The sequence below is a fragment of the Portunus trituberculatus genome, chromosome 23, assembly GCF_017591435.1.
Source record: "Portunus trituberculatus isolate SZX2019 chromosome 23, ASM1759143v1, whole genome shotgun sequence".
NCBI classification, from domain to species: domain Eukaryota; kingdom Metazoa; phylum Arthropoda; class Malacostraca; order Decapoda; family Portunidae; genus Portunus; species Portunus trituberculatus.
In genome coordinates, this window is record NC_059277.1 from 9606649 (window position 1) to 9623622 (window position 16974).

A 16974-nucleotide genomic window follows, 5' to 3' on the forward strand; every position below is an offset into this window, starting at 1 on the left:
TCTCATTCCCTTCACTCAGTCACCTCCTTTCATCCTTCCATCCTTCCCCTTCATCCTCATCTCTCAAAGCCTCATCCTTCACCCTTCATCATCCTTCACTCTTCCTCATCCCTTCATCCTTCTTTCTCACATCCTTCATCGCTCATCCTGCCACTCCTAACCCCTTCATTCTCCCATCGCACATCCTTCCATCCTCCACTGCCTCGTTCCTGCCTCCCTCCTCCCCCTATCACACCCTCCCTCTTTCTCTCTCTCTCTCTCTCTCTCTCTCTCTCTCTCTCTCTCTCTCTCTCTCTCTCTCTCTCTCTCTCTCTCTCTCTCTCTCTCTCTCTCTCTCTCTCTCTCTCTCTCTCTCTCTCTCTCTCTCTCTCTCTCTCTCTCTCTCTCTCTCTCTCTCTCTCTCTCTCTCTCTCTCTCTCTCTCTCTCTCTCTCTCTCTCTAAGCTGGTGCTTCCCAATCATCATGCCAGCAGCCGAAAAACACGTGCTACCGCCTTCACTTCCCGAAGGGCGTCTCCCCGACGGACAGGATGATATGGCTAGCGGAGATCGCGGACAAGCATTGCAACTTGTCTGTGACGCCGCGCCTGACCGCCAAAACAGTCATAGCAGTCACGAAGGACAAGGACACAGTAAAATTCCTCACGGAAATAGGACATCCATACGATGGTGGCATCATGAAGTTGACGGAAATAACATCAGAAAAACAAAGAACCAAACTCATGATTCGCAACTACCCGTCCTTCCTGCCGCTGACCTTTATAGAGAATCTTCCTTCAGTGCTAAAGGCGGAGAGGAACTATCATCGAGACATGAAGACGCCCAGGAATCAAGTGACGGTGCTGTGGGAGGGCGAGCCCCCCACACAACTGCATCTGCCAGGTATTCGGCCTCTGAGGGTGGAGAGGTATATAGGCAAGCCAACCTTCTGTGGGAAGTGCCAGGAGTGGGGACACAGGGCGTGGGAGTGCGACAAGAAGGTGAGGTGCGGTTTCTGTTCAGAAGGTCACGACACGAAAGTTTGCAAAGAGAAACTCACAAAAGGAGAAGCAATTGTGTCCAAATGTCCAAACTGCTCCCAGGAGCATCACGCATGGAGCCCGAAGTGTCCCAGGAGACCTGTCACCACCTTTCCGCGAGACACGCCAACGACCGCAGCTGCCCTACCTTCACCGCCCCCTCTCACATCCGAGGCCTACCCACCCCTACCCCCGGCCGAACACCTGCAGTCAGGTCACCAGCATCCCTCCTCAGCGACCCACCCTCGCCTCTCCCACCTGACACCGTCGCCACCACCACCATCACCTCACACCCCGTTCCTCCGCCCTACCCACCCTCCAGCTCACCAGCCGTCGGGTCAACCCCACCATCCACAGCCACCCCATCCTACCAAGCCTCCCGCATCCCAAGCACAGGACCGCCCCCCACACCCACCTGCCTCTCAAGCCTTACAAGAGGAGCTGCCTCACCCCCGCGACTACAAATGCCAGGCCAACCTCCCCCACCCTGCCCCCCTGCCCCCACAGATGAAGCCACCCCATACCCCACAATCACAAAACAGCACACACGTCTCTCACATCACGAGCAAGTTGGAGGAGGAAGTGAAGATCCTTCGCCAAGAGGTAAAACAACTCTGGGATTCACAAGCAGCTCTTCAAAAAGAAAATCGAGAACTCCGCCAACAAATGGCAACGTCCATGAAAAATATGGAATCGGAAATATCAAGCATGAGAGCCATGATGGCTCAGCTCCTTCAAAATGTCACGGGGACAAAACCGAAACAACATCGAGACGAGCCGCGCGATGTGACGGAGGCCACTGTAGCCGCCACATCCAAAACTGCAACAGTGACCCCCACGCCGAAGCAGACAGCCGTGAAGGAGCACCAACAGCCCGCGAGACAGGAAGTGGAGGCGATGGACACCTGCGAAGACCAGACGAAACAACTGACAACCGAGCCGACCCCGCCCAGCCAGCCGCCCAAGCCCCGCCAGACAACACCGATCACAGGAGCGAGAAAACAGAACACCATCACCCAGTTAACCGTCCTACAGTGGAATATCTATGGCTTAGTGAGCAAAGCCAGTAATCTCTCGCAATATATAAACGCTCACAACACGGCCGTTGTCCTTCTGCAGGAAAGTTTAGTGACCGACGCAACCACCGTAAGACTTGGCAGACGCTACCAAGTCTTCTATCAACCGTACCGACAAGGAGGATCACGAGGCCTCGTAACCCTAGTGAGAAAAGACATCCCAGCCGCCCTGACAGAGAACCCTCACGACCTAGGTGAGCAGGTGGACACTCTGTGCGTCACGCTGCACCTCGGCCGCACATACAAGCTCAATATCTACAATGTGTACTGCCGACAGAGATCAACTCTAGACCTGCTGCCCCTACTAGAAGACCCGAACACGACACCAACACTCCTGAGTGGTGACTTTAATGCCCACCACCCTCCTTGAGCCGTGGGGGGACGGTAACGTGAACCAGCGAGGACGACACATCACGCAGGTACTGGAGGACTTTGCCGCGGCAGCCGTGCTTCACGGTGAGCCGCGACCTACACACATAGCAGGAGGCAGGCTGGACCTCACTATAATGGTGAACGGGGACGGCCAGAATATGGATGTGGAAGGAGTCCCGGAGCTTCTGAGTGACCATTGGGCTCAAGAAATGTCACTCCTGTTAATCTACAACCTGACTGCATTATTAACAGGAAAAAATGGTTGACTCACAAGGCGGACTGGGGGAAATTCACGCATACACTCAACACCTGGTATGCAGATTACAAAGTCCCTGAGTCGACACAACAGTTTGCAAGTGACCTCACAAGAGCCATTCAAGACGCAGCTGATGCCTCCATGCCAACCAGAGGAATGAAAAAGTACAACCCTAACAAGAAATACTGCTGGTATTACGATGACAGAGTTAAGCTGCTCACTAGAATGACTCGCCAGCTAACCAAGGTGTACCAGTCTACGAAGAATGAGGATGATAAAGCAAACTTACAGGAGTGGAACATATATGCAAGAGAACAATTAAATAAAATACGCGAGGAAAAATGGCTTACGTCTATGGCAACCCTCAGCCGCTCCACCGGCATGACCGCAGCCTGGAAGAAAATTAACAATGTCAGGGGTAAACACGCACGCCCACCAGCACACCCTGACCCAGCCGGGAAAGCAGAGGACTTAATCATGGAGTACCGTGACAGGTCTGCTACTACCAACCTCCCACAACATCTGCGAGACAACAAGGCCACACTCGACCCCGCGCGACTCGTCAGTGTCACAGCCGCGACACACCTCCCCGATGATACTGACCACCAGGTAACGCGGGAGGAGCTTCTGCGAGCACGCAAATCCAGCAAGGACACGGCCCCAGGAGAGGATGGCATCACATACTCCATGCTGAATCATGTGTGTGACGTGGCGGGTGATCCCCTGCTCCGACTGTTCAACATGTCGCTGACGCATGGAGAGGTGCCTGAAGAATGGACAACGGCCAACATCATTCCCATACCGAAGCACAACGACCAGTGTAAATTTAGACCTATCAGCCTCACCTCCACCATCTGCAAAATGATGGAAAGAATTCTCCTACGTCGACTTCAGTACAAAATAGGAAAATTTGACGCAGGAATAAATGGCTTCGTTCAAAACAGAAGTACTGCAAACTGCCTGGTCAACTACACATCAAATGCAAAGGCGAAAACCGAAGTGTTCATTGACATCGAGAAAGCCTTTGATAGGGCGCAGCCGACGGTCATCCTCCACGAACTCACCAAGCTGGGCGTCAAAGGAAAGCTGCTCACGTGGATAAAACAGTACCTGACGAACAGACGAGCCCGCGTCATATTTCAAGGTCATGCCTCACACTACCACACTTTAGAAAATGGCACGCCACAGGGAAGCGTCATGAGCCCCACCCTCTTCAATGTGTTGATGAACGTGTTGGCAACACTCCCATACCCCGCGGGCACACAACACATCAGCTACGCAGACAACATTGTTCTGCAGACCACCGAGAAAGACTCTGTCACCAAGATGCAAGCCTCACTCGACATCCTGGCGAACAAATGCGATACAATTGGCTTCACTATATCGCACAGCAAGACCAAAGCCATGGCAAAGACCCGCCGCATGCCCCAGACCAAACTCCGCCTCCAGGGTCAAGAAATTGACTGGGGGCTACTCACAGGTACCTCGGCGTTGTCGTATCTCGGAATGGCACCAGCAAGGCCGAGGTGCAACATCTTAAGGAGAAATGCCGTCCCAGGATCAAACTACTAAGAGCCCTGTCATGGAGAGGCATGGGAGTCTCAGGCGCCGTCATCCTCGCCGCATACAAAGCCTTGGTGCGCTCGCTGATAGATTATGCAAGTCCTGTCCTTCTCACCATCGCCGCCGGAGACGCTACCGCTCTAGAAGCAACACAAAATGAAGCCTTGAGAGTTGCTCTCGGCGCACCGAAGTGGACGAAGACAGACAACCTGCGAGCAGAGACACAAATGCCAACAGTGACAGACAGAATAAAACACATGAATGCGTCTTTCACAGTCAAGACATGCACAAGGGACCATCCTGACCACGCGCTCACAAGCCTCCATCAACACCTTCAAGGCAGCCGTGGCCAGGCCAAATGGGTTGTCCAGGCAGCTAATAACCTCAGAGATTTCAACATAACATGGGAGGATGTGCAAGCAGCCACCATCCACCATGGCGCACATGCACTCCCCCCATGGACACCGGCACCTCTGCAAATCACCATCAACCCCCCACGATGCAGGAAGCAGGACACTATGACGGCCGAGCTGCGACAACACGGCCTGCACACCATCAACACGGCCCGCCTCCCTGACGCGGCTGAATACTACACAGACGGCTCCGCTGATCCAAGGACTGGTAGGGCTGGCGCCGCGTTCGTCTGTGTTATGAGGAACGCCGGCGAGACGCCCACACCTACCACCACCACCACCACCACATCAGCCGTCAGAACCACGGACTTCTCCTCGTCCACACAGACCGAGTTGGCAGCCATACACATCGCCTTACACCACGCAAACACCTCACACAACTACAATGTGATCATACACACAGACTCCATGACTGCCATCCACTGCTTGAAAGCCGAAAACAATGAAAACACAAACCAAACACACAACATACACACCACAGCCCAAGAAATTCAAGCCAGAGGACGGAGTGTCGTAGTTAACTGGATTCCTCTCATGTTGGCATCCGGGGGAATGAAGTGGCCGACACACTGGCGAGACAAGGTGCTCAGGAGCCAGAGGTGAGCCATCATATCCCTACAGAGGTGCGACAGCTGCTGACACGCATCAGAAAACATGCGGAGACCAGGAGACTGCAACAAGCAAGAGAAGCCCGACTTGGAAACAGTGCGAGCGGCCGCTGGCAAGGAGCTGTGTGTGAGGCGGAGGGCGACGCGCGCCAACAGACCCTCCGGGAGTGACCAGGCTGTGCGAAGTGGTACGAGCAAGAATACGCTTAGGGTACCCTACAAGTGGCAAATTGGAATTGCCACACCAGACAGTGAAAACAATGCAGACTGTGTGGACAACATGAAGGACACACACTTGAACACTACTTGCGTGACTGTGCAATAGTAAACCCCTTAAGGGAAAAATATCCAGTGCCTTTACCTACACTTGCTGAGCTGGCAGCTCATTTTGTAAATATTCTTCCACGAACACTTAGCTCCCACCCTGACTTCTGTGCAATTGATAGATAAAGTAATCTCATCCATATATTTTCTTACTGCATTGATAATCATCTCTAATATTGTATAATATTGTTTAACTTATCTCAGCAACCATTGTGTAACACGAATGTAACTGATATTTGCCAAGACAAGCTAAGTCTTTGTCTTTTTTCACATGTTCTACTTGTGAATAAAAGTACTGAATCTGAATCTGAATCTCTCTCTCTCTCTCTCTCTCTCTCTCTCTCTCTCTCTCTCTCTCTCTCTCTCTCTCTCTCTCTCTCTCTCTCTCTCCCTTCCTCGCCGCTGGTCTCATTTGGTCTCCCTCGTTCCAGCACTTAAATGGCGGGATCGTGATGGTCAGTTTCTACAGTTACTTCCTCACCTGCAACGACACTGCCACCATCCAAGATGTTGTCCGTAAGTACTGACAGTAGCAGAGAGAGAGAGAGAGAGTGTGTGTGCGTGTGTGTTTGTGTGTGTGGTGGCGGGAAATGTGTGCTACTGTTTAGTATTCTTACGACAATAAAACCCATTGTTATCTTGCATTGTAATTAAAATTCCTTATGCCTCTGTGTGTGTGTGTGTGTGTGTGTGTGTGTGTGTGTGTGTGTGTGTGTGTGTGTGGTAGCAGATCAAGCACAGTCCGCCGCGCCTCACACTCCTTCATTATGGACAGCCTGTTGATTTACTCAGCGCCCCGTGACAATCGCAACCTTTTCCATCACAGGGGATGTAGTGCAGGTTTTCTTCTTTATCGTATTGAAGATGTCCTGGTTCGATCAATGCTAGCTGTCATGTATCCTCTTGTTTTTCTTTTTATTTCGTGGTCATGCTCTTTTCTTTTAAGCGAAAGGAATTGTTTTATCTACTTTTTATTTCTTCAGTGACACTTTAAGCTCTATATTGTGTGTTTAGTGGCTCAGCATTTCAGTTTCTTTTCTTTTCTGTCTTCGTTCATGTTTCGGTAGAGATAAAAAAAGAAATAGGTGGATAGATCAAGAATGTGTTATGTATATCTTATGTTTTTGTTCATTTTTTTTTTCGCAATAAATATGCTATGTACAACCTCTCTCTCTCTCTCTCTCTCTCTCTCTCTCTCTCTCTCTCTCTCTCTCTCTCTCTCTCTCTCTCTCTCTCTCTCTCTCTCTCTCTCTCTCTCTCTCTCTCTCTCTCTCTCTCTCTCTCTCTCTTCCGTATTTTTTCCTCCTTGGCCAAGTGTTTCTTCCCGCCACTACACACACACGGTCCTCGCCTGTGTTCTGTTGAGGGGCGCAAGAAAGCACGGGAAGTTTTGTAGTGGTTGAGTGAGAAGGTAATTAGACACTAGAGGGTCGAAGCTTCACTCGTGATTTTCCGAACCTAAAAGTGAAGAGCCTGAAGCAACTTGGGGAGGGAAGGGGAAGAGAGGGAGGGAGGGGGAGTTTGGTGCTAATCATGAAAGTATTACCTGTGCCCTTTATCGTCTCTCCTCCTGCAGGCACTGACGTTGTAATTAAAACACGTTATTTTTTTCGTTGTTTTTTATTATTGGTTTTATTTATTTATCTTATCTTATTTTTCTATTTAGTTTTCATGAGGTACCGTATATTTGTAGCGTGTTGTTCAGGTAGCCTTTTAGTACTGGGATGCATTTTTACCTTGAGTTTTGGGTGTGATTAGACGATTTTATTGACATTAGCAAGGGTCTATGGAGCTCAGAAGATTAATGGCCAGAGTTTTCACTATTTTAATCTTTACATAAGTTTCTGAAGCTGTATAAAATCACCAAATAGTAAGTAGAATGAATATGAAAACGTCATGGTGTTGAAAGGGTTAAGGCGAAGGGGTGCTGTGTTGTGTAAATATTGTTCATCTATTTATCTATTTATTTTATCATAGCTGCAGGGACAGGCACAATAATGATGCTGTCATGACCACTCTTTCGCTTACAGTATATTGATGCCACTACAACAGCTTAGAATATTACAACTACGAATATCTAACTACTACTACTACTACTACTACTACTACTACTACTACTACTACTACTACTACTACCACTACTTCAAATAATGATCATGACAATAATAGCATCAATAACAAGACAATGACCTGCTTACATCTTCCTCCCGACCTGTACATTATAACACGCTCCCTTTACTATACATACAAAACTTTCCTCTACCCTCGCGGATCATTACAATTAACATTCACTCATCGCTGACACCTTTTATGAACTCACACGTATGTAAAACCCTCCAATTACAGTGTTTCGTGCGCCATCTTTCTTATGATGGCTGTCTCCTTCCACAGGACACATCACACACATCCGGGAGGTGGCAGGGCCTGATCACGTGGGCGTCGGCGCAGACTTTGACGGCATAAACAAGTGAGTTGGTCATTAGGCGCCATTAGATCAAAGGTGAACGTTTCTTGGTTACAAATGAAAAGGAAGGAAGTGAACACTGCCAAGACACATGCTTTTAGGACCTATAATACTGGGACACATTTTTACCTTGAGATTTGTGTACGATTAGACCATTTTAGGAAGGTTCTATGGAGGTCAAAAGATTAATTTCCACAGCCTTCACTATTTTCATCCCAGACATGAGTTTCTGAAGCTGGGTAAAATCACCAAATAGTAACCACAATGAATATAGAAACGTCTCATGGTGCTGAAAAGGTTAATAGTCAACAGCTGGGGCGGATAGAGTGGAGGGATGGTAATCTAGGAATGGTACAGTGAAGGCATTGAAGATGGAAGAGTAGATGGAGAGATGGGAAAAGTCACGCTTGGGTGACCAGAAATAGGTGAACAGCGGACTGAGGTGAGTGGGAAAGCTGGGAGAGACTTTTTCCCATTAGTGGAAGCCTTGAACTATATAATGAGTTGCAAGCAAGGCCTCATTTGCCGAAATAGAGAAATACGCCACATTCCTTTTCACTCTGGCTTGGCATTTATTTTCCTTCATTCTTAAATCCACCATCTGCTGACGGTTTCCTTACTAAGCTTGGCGACTCAGATTCTAAGCTCATCGGAAAAAAGTTGAGGCAAAACAAAACAGGAGGAAAAGTGAAGCAACCTACCAAACCTTAATCCACGGCTGCTTGGCGTCGGGAAGTTCCTCATTCTAACATTTGAGGTGCTTGTGTAGAATGTGTGAGTGTGGTGGTGTGTTAGTGTATGTCTAGCATTGTAATCAAGTTAGTTATGGTTGATCATCTTTCATTTAATTGAATCTCTGTGTACTTTTTTTTTTCATATCTTTTTGTCCTTTTGATGAAACAGATATTCCTTGTGCAATATGTCTTACCTTCTGTTGGCTTCCTCATTCACTCCTATACTTTTACTTATCTACTCCACCTCACTCTCATCCTTCCCCTATTCTCTTTTCCACGCCTTCCATCTTTCCTCTTTCCCTAGTTTCCTTAAGAAGACACACAGACATTTTTGCAGTTCAAACCTCGTCTTCTCCTTTTACCACCACCATCACTATTTTCCATTCCATCCCACACTCTTCCCTACTCTACTCTCTAACCCGCCCCCGGTGCTGCCTCTCCCCCAGGACGCCCGTGGGCCTGGAGGATGTCAGTAAGTACCCGGTGCTGCTGGCGGCGGTGCTGCAGGAGCCAGGCTGGACGGATGAAGACGTGGCCAAACTCGCGGGGGGAAACTTCTTGAGAGTAATGCGAAAAGCGGAGGAGGTACGTAGCGTGTGTGCGTGAGTAATGAGGTAAGGCGGGACCCGGTTGATAGTTTGTGGTGCGTGTTGTAGATTGGATGCGTCTGTTTAGTTGGACATCTTTCAAGGATTGCATGAAGGTAGTTGTGTCTTGACCGCTGGTGGTGGGTTATATGATTTCTAGTTTATGTTGTGTGTGTGTGTATTTCACTGTTTGATCTGCTGCAGTCTCTGACGAGACAGCCAGACGTTACCCTACGGAACGAGCTCAGAGCTCATTATTTCCGATCTTGGGATAGGTATGAGACCAGGCACACACCACACACCGGGACAACAAGGTCACAACTCCTCGATTTACATCCCGTACCTACTCACTGCTAGGTGAACAGGGGCTACACGTGAAAAGAGACACACCCAAATATCTCCACCCGGCCGGTGAATCGAACCCCGGTCCTCTGGCTTGTGAAGCCAGCGCTTTAACCACTGAGCTACCGGGCCGTGTGTGTGTGTGTGTGTGTGTGTGTGTGTGTGTTTCACTGTTTGATCTGCTGCAGTCTCTGACGAGACAGCCAGACGTTACCCTACGGAACGAGCTCAGAGCTCATTATTTCCGATCTTCGGATAGGCCTGAGACCAGGCACACACCACACACCGGAACAACAAGGTCACAACTCCTTGATTTACATCCCGTACCTACTCACTGCTAGGTGAACAGGGGCTACACGTGAAAGGAGACACCCAAATATCTCCACCCGGCCAGGGAATCGAACCCCGGTCCTCTGGCTTGTGAAGCCAGCGCTCTAACCACTGAGCTACCGGGCCGTGTGTGTGTGTGTGTGTGTGTGTGTGTGTAGGTGTAGGTGTAGGTGGTTACTGCAGAAATAATGAGGTGAGTATTGGCATAGCGTAATAAGAGGTAATGAGGTAGCCGTGTCGTCACCTCGCTATGCTGCACCTGCCGCGCTGCCCCTCTTGCTTCACCTCCACCTGCTCCTCCGGGAACACGCATTGCCTTTGAGATCGATGCAAAGTGAACTCATCGGCGATGTTCCCCAATGGCGGTCCCTTCAAGAGACTAAATAGTGTCAGCTCATCTAAATGCAAATTGGCGTATAGTGTTTTGCCAAAGGAAGTGTCTGTCATCAACAGGCTGAACATAAAAAACGAGAAGAAAGCGGTAAACCCCCAACCTTACGTGCATTCCACTAGCATCTCTTGAACTCCCACGCACGATCTACCACACGTTCCCTCTGCACCACCCACTGCCTCCACCTTTCAAATGACGACCTCTTAGATTGAAGAGGTGCTTTGAAACCACTTCACCTCCGCCCTTCTGCACGACCCTTTACTCCCCTTCTGACGATCAGCCTGTAGATGTAGCGTCGCTTCTAACACAACCTCATCTCCCCGCTCTGCACGGCCCATGATCACCCTCAGAATGATGATCAGTTAGACTTAATGTTAATAAAACACGACCTCACTGTGCCCTTAAGCACCACCCGCTACTGCCTCTCTCCTGACGACCAGCTTATAGATTTAGCGATGCTTTCAAACTCCCTTCCACCTTCAGCGCCACCCACTTGCTACCACTAACCGCATAACGATCTCTTTTATGTTTAGCGATACTGTAAGACACCCCGAGAGCGCTTCTCCTCCAGCAGTGCCTCCCACAGGTACGAGACGAAATGAGATCAACCCTGCCTTACGAGGACCACATCCACCCTGACCACCTGGAGGGGCGTCGCACCTGCTGGTTCACGTGACGCCGCCCCCGCCCTAGGTCATCACCCGCCCTCCTGCTGCCGCTCCTCCTCCTCCTCCTCGCCCTCTGCTGCATTTGCCTTTATTACATTCACTTTTACGTGCCCGGACGGAGCAAAGACAAGAAGAAGTGAGTCAAACAGCCTTCTACAGCGCCTACGTCAGGAAAGATCTACCCTACCTGCGTACAAATTTCTATAGGGTCCAAACATCCGTCTTCGTTAACGGAAGCAGACAGCGATTTGAAGTGCTGCGGGCGGGTGCGACGAGAGATTGTAAACGTGAAGGTGATGGAAGACTAGAATAATTAACACTGACAAAAAAAAAAAAAAAAAAGGTAATAGCGATTGAGACGGAACACACTATAATAACAAAAGTGATAGTGATAGATGAATAAAAGTATGAAAGTAATAGTGATGGATGGTGATGGAAAGAAAAAAAAATAAGTTGATCATGGGTGAGAGAAAGAGAGAATAACAGTATACCGAAAGCAATGGTGATGATAGAGAAAAAAAAAACTCAGTGTGTGAAGGAGAGACAAAAATTAAAGTAACGGAAGATTAATAACGAGTGAGGCTAAGAGGACAACTACAAAACTGAGAGAGAGAGAGAGAGAGAGAGAGAGAGAGAGAGAGAGAGAGAGAGAGAGAGAGAGAGAGAGAGACAGACAGACAGAGAGAGAGAACAGTGACGAAAGTGATGGATGGTAAATGAAGAGATGAGCATGAGTGAGGAAGAGAGAATGATAGCGACAAGAAAGAGAACCGTTTGTTAATCTAACGACCGACAAACTGCAGGAGTGTAATGAGACCAACGAAAACTAATGAAAATGACGATACTCAGTGACATCTGGCGGAAAGCGAGTGAGATCTGTGTGAGTCATTAGCGAGAAAACCCAGCCGGAATATGAACAGTTGAGAGAGAGAGAGAGAGAGAGAGAGAGAGAGAGAGAGAATTTAAGGCTCAGGGTTCGATTCCCAGCCTTTGTGACATTCCAACGTACCGAGAACAAAGTGGGAATGAACCTTGAAAAGTGGAAACAGGTGTATCGTCGTGTGTGTGTGTCTGTGTGTGTCGTGTCATCATTTCGTTCGCCCGCTCGCTCCCTAACAATCCTCGTGTCAGTGGAATGTATCAGTGTTTGCGAATCACATACCGTATTCTGACAGCGGCGGTGCGGGCTTGCAAAAACAATACTTTAAAAATACTACTGCAAATGTCCCGCCTCGCTCAACACAAGCTGCAGGGACTCGCGCGGAGCAGTGATATTATTGCCACACTCTTTACTCCTCTTGCCTCTCGCTGATGCAGTCCAGAGAAAGAGGTAAAGGGAGAGAGAATAGGAGGAAAGATGAATGACGGTGAATGGAAAGAGAAATGGAAGATGAAGACAGAAGTGAAAGTAAGGAAATATAAGGAAAAGTGAAGGGCGGGGTACAGGAAGACAATGGAAAAATGAAGAAAGGGAAAGTAGGGAAATATATGGAAAGAGAGAGAGAGAGAGAGAGAGAGAGCACGATGTTATACAGTAAGAGCGAAATGGTTAGGTTTTCATCACCGGCGGCACTATACACCAAAGGACGTGGCCGCTAAAGGTGACGGAAGGATGCATGCAGGTGGTGATGGGACGCACCGCTCCGCCGCTACAGTGCCTTCCAGTGACCAACGCTCGTGTGGAAGTGTATGTGGAGAATAAGCATGAGGTGTTGTCTTTGGTAGCAGTTTGAGAACTAATTTCTATCCACAATTTGGCACACCCACTGCTCCGGAAAATTACGTGGCAAAAGAACGGTGGAGCTTCGGAAAAAATGCAATCAAACTTCTTGTTAACCTTTTCAGTACTTACTAAGTCGCATTTTTACCATGAGTTTGGGTACGATTCGATGATTTTATTTGCATTAGGAAGAGCCTATGGAGGTCAGAAGATTAATGGCCGGAGTCTTTGCTATTTTAATCCCCACACAAGTTTCTGAAGGTATATGCAATCACCAAATAGTAAGCAGAATAAATATGAAATCGCGGCATGGTACTGAAGAGGTTAAGCTGAAGTTGCAAGCTCCATCCTCGCCCACGTGAGGAGCTTTAACTCTGCTATTCTTCCCGCAGTAGTTGTCTGGGCGAGGAATTAGGTGGAGCTTAATCTCTTCAATACTTGAGACGCATTTTTACCTTGATTTTTTAGATATTATTAAACGATTTTTTGCATCAGAAACTGTCTATGAAGCTCAAAAGACTAATGGCCAGAGTATTTACTATTCTAATCCTAGCATTTGTTTCTGAAGCTGTATGAAATCGCTAAAACAGTAACCAGAATGAATATGAAAACGCGTCATGGTACTGAAGTAGTTAAGACGGTAAAATCATATACAAGGTTCTCATTCCGCTACGAAGGACGCCCCGTGGTGCAGAGTGACGCAGTGTGGCTGTCTGTTATCTAGCTACTGTAGGCTTCCTTGTTAAGCTCACACATGTTGTTTTTACCTTTAAGTCTGGAGGGAAATAAAGTGAGTTACAATAATGTGAGGACTTGAAGCACATTTATTAACCTCCTCCTCTACGTCCTCACTTTCCCTCCACCTTCAGCGTTTCCCCGTCCAGTAATGGTGGTGGTATGTGTCTCTATATTTGCCCTATCTGATCCTTACCCTATTTTTCTCTCTTTTCCTTTCTTTTCAGCATATTTCTCTTCTACATGAATTTTATTTATTGTGCAAGTTTCCTACAATACATCTCTTTTTTTCACAGTTGTGCCTAAAGTCGGTTTTTAATTTGTATTTGTGTTTGTCTTAGGTTCCTATTCTAAAACACTTCCACGACGCACTTCCACTATTTAAAAAAAAAAAATCTACTTAAAAGATACACTGTTTTTTCAGGGTGTTTTAATAGTTGTAGTGACGAATTAACGTGATTTCTGCATTATTAAAAGGAAATGCTGTCTTCAGAACCCGACCAGTCATCTCTGTGGCCTCAGAAAATAGTCGTGGTGAGAGAGTAAAGTGTTTCTGAATACGATCCTTGTTTAGGAATTACATGTGCTTGCTGCTCTCCTCCCTATGCTCTCCACCTCACCCCCTCCCTAGTTAGGACACCCCAGCAGCGAGCACCGGCAGACTCCAGGCAGAGAAATTAGCCCCTTCAGTACTGGAACACATATTTACATTGGGATTTGTGTATGATTAGACCATTTTATTGACATTAGGAAGGATCTTTGGAGGTCAGAAGATTAATGGCCAGAGTCTTCACTAATTTAACACCCACATAAGTTTCTAAAACTGTATAAAATCACCAAATAGTAAGATGAATGAATATGAAAGCGCATCACGGCAATGAAAGGGGTTAACAGGTAAGAGAGAGAGAGAGAGAGAGAGAGAGAGTGTGTGTGTGTGTGTGACGGAAAAATTGGACATGAATGAGACAAATTTAGTAAAGTGGTTCAGAGACTCAAACTAAAACATGAGTACGGAACACAGCCCCACTAGATTATTTTCACCCAGCAACCTCCTCCCCCCTTCCCCCTTTCTCTCACACCTGCAGCATGGCGTGTCTCCCTCATGGCTAAAGTTGAAGCAAAATTTTACGTCTTCATGTCTCTTTTCTGCCTTACACATGATGCTACTTTTGTATTTGGTTATAATTTGGTCCTTATTTCTCTCTCTCTCTCTCTCTCTCTCTCTCTCTCTCTCTCTCTCTCTCTCTCTCTCTCTCTCTCTCTCTCTCCAGTTTTGTTTTCTGAATAAAAGTGGCAATGCAATGGCAGTAAAATACGCATCCTCAATACTGGGAAAGTTTTGACAAGGAATAGGATATCAGTGTCATAGTTCAAATATAATGGAAGATTTAAGACATTAGTACAGAACACACACACACACACACACACACACACACACACACACACACACACACACACAACGAAAAGAACATTAAGTTGCACACGACTGACATACGAAGTGTTAAGAGCCATGACGCAATATCATATAGAAGGGAGCACTAAGTCGGCAACACTAACGCCTTGTTATGTGCACGTGATGTCCCTGTAGATTTCTCAGCAGGTGGTAATTTCCCTCACAGAAACACAACACTGTCTCTCTCCAAAAGCATCGAATCCTCCTCGGCCACCCCACCGTCTTGCACCTGTGCCCGAGTCGTGGCTCTATCGTACAGTACGTTGAGACTAACTTCGGTCCATATTCTAAAACACTTCTATACCCGCACCTCCTCTACTTTCAAATTAAGGCTCTAGCTGCAATTCTACTGTTTCTAATCCCTTCAATGCTAAGACGCATTTTCACCATGATTTTTGTGTGCGATTATACCATATCACATATTAAGAAGGGTCTTTGGAGGTTGGGAGATTAATGGCCACAGTCTTCACTATTTTAATCCCCACATAAGTTTCTGAAGCTGTATAAAAGCACTAAATATTAAGTAGAATGAATATTAAACGCGGCATGGTACTGAAGGGGTTAAGGATGTTTTTTTTATGGTTTTAGAGACAGATTAACAAGCTTGCTACGTTATCAATAGAATAATCACATTTGTGGCCAAGGGAAACAGTCGAGGTGAGAGCAAAGTTTTCTTGAATGTGTCCGCGTTACCTTTCACGCTCTCTACTTTCCTTCTCGTTGCAGAAAGACGTTCGTTCCGTGTTTCCTGTAGCGGCTTGGATTCATGGGGCCGCGTTGGGGCAGTATGATAGTAATGCAGACCAGTGTTGAGGTTTCTGAACGAGTTACGCATTGGCTGTATATTAAAGTTTTGTTATAATGCGAAAATTTATCAAAGTGCAGATCATAGACTAGGAATGAAAACAGTATTGCTTGATGGTCGAGGATGGCATCTGGGGTCTGGGTATGGTGGGTTGATTGAAGATTTACACAACTTCCGTATGCATGGCTGTTCGAATAAAGGATATTCATTTATTCTGGGCATGTGGTGCGGGGCGGTACCACTTGCTTGAGTGAATGGTCAAAACTGACTTGCCTTGACGTGGCTTTCCAGGAGAGAAGAGGAGCGGGGAGGGAATTAATTGACGTGGCTATACCAGTTAATTAAAAGCTGGTGTGAGGTGATCGTTGCTACCTGATTAAATACATGTGGTTTCTCTCAGTCTGGGCGCCATATAGCCTTGTTGTTTAGTTGGTCAAATTACTTGATCAAACCATTCACTTGATGTTGGAAAGGTCAGATGAAGATGAAATTCCTTCTGTGAACGTATATTCTAAGGTGACGTAATGGAAGTCCCGTGACGGTGAGTGTGTAACTGGTTTTGTTCCTACTCTGTGTGTGTGTGTATGTGTGTGTGTGTGTGTTTGGTCACCAGAGCTCGCACATTCCGCTTGGTATTTGGTGTTGATTTCTTTTGATTATTATTTCCACAACACGTGATGCTTGACCCAAGTGTGATAATTTGCAGCACTTCAGTCACCTTGACAACCTTCCTGTCTCCACTTAGCACCACGCAACGACCCTACGTGTGTGTGTGTGTGTGTTCCCCATTACGGAGCAAGCTCAGAGCTCATAGACCGATCTTCCTGTAGGACCACACCACACTCCACACACCGGGAAAACGAGGCCATAACCCCTGAGTTATATCCCGTACCTACTTGCTGATAGGTGAACAGGGAGGGCCTACACATTAAGAGGCTCGCCCATTTGCCTCGCCGCACCCGGGACTTGAACCCGGTCCTTCTCGGTTGTGAGTAGAGTGTGCCAACCACTACACAGCGCAGTGTGTGTGTGTGTGTGTGTGTGTGTGTGTAGCTGAGCAGTAACTTCACAGATCTTCCTTGTGCCGTGATAGTGAGGTGTTTCAGTGTGGCGTC

General features: G+C 47.4%; 1 protein-coding gene across 2 annotated transcripts in view; it reads left to right on the forward strand.

The window, feature by feature from the left end:
• LOC123507750 (dipeptidase 1-like) overlaps positions 1 to 11598 on the forward strand; it is a 146215-nt gene extending 134617 nt beyond the window's left edge. For both annotated transcript variants that reach the window (XM_045260921.1, XM_045260923.1), the window contains exons 10-13: positions 6062 to 6146; positions 8022 to 8097; positions 9275 to 9413; positions 11065 to 11598. In XM_045260921.1, coding sequence (XP_045116856.1) covers positions 6062 to 6146; positions 8022 to 8097; positions 9275 to 9413; positions 11065 to 11154 — 390 coding nt within the window. In that variant the 3' untranslated portion in view covers positions 11155 to 11598. The remainder of the gene's footprint in view (positions 1 to 6061; positions 6147 to 8021; positions 8098 to 9274; positions 9414 to 11064) is intronic.
• Positions 11599 to 16974: the final 5376 nt, after the last annotated feature.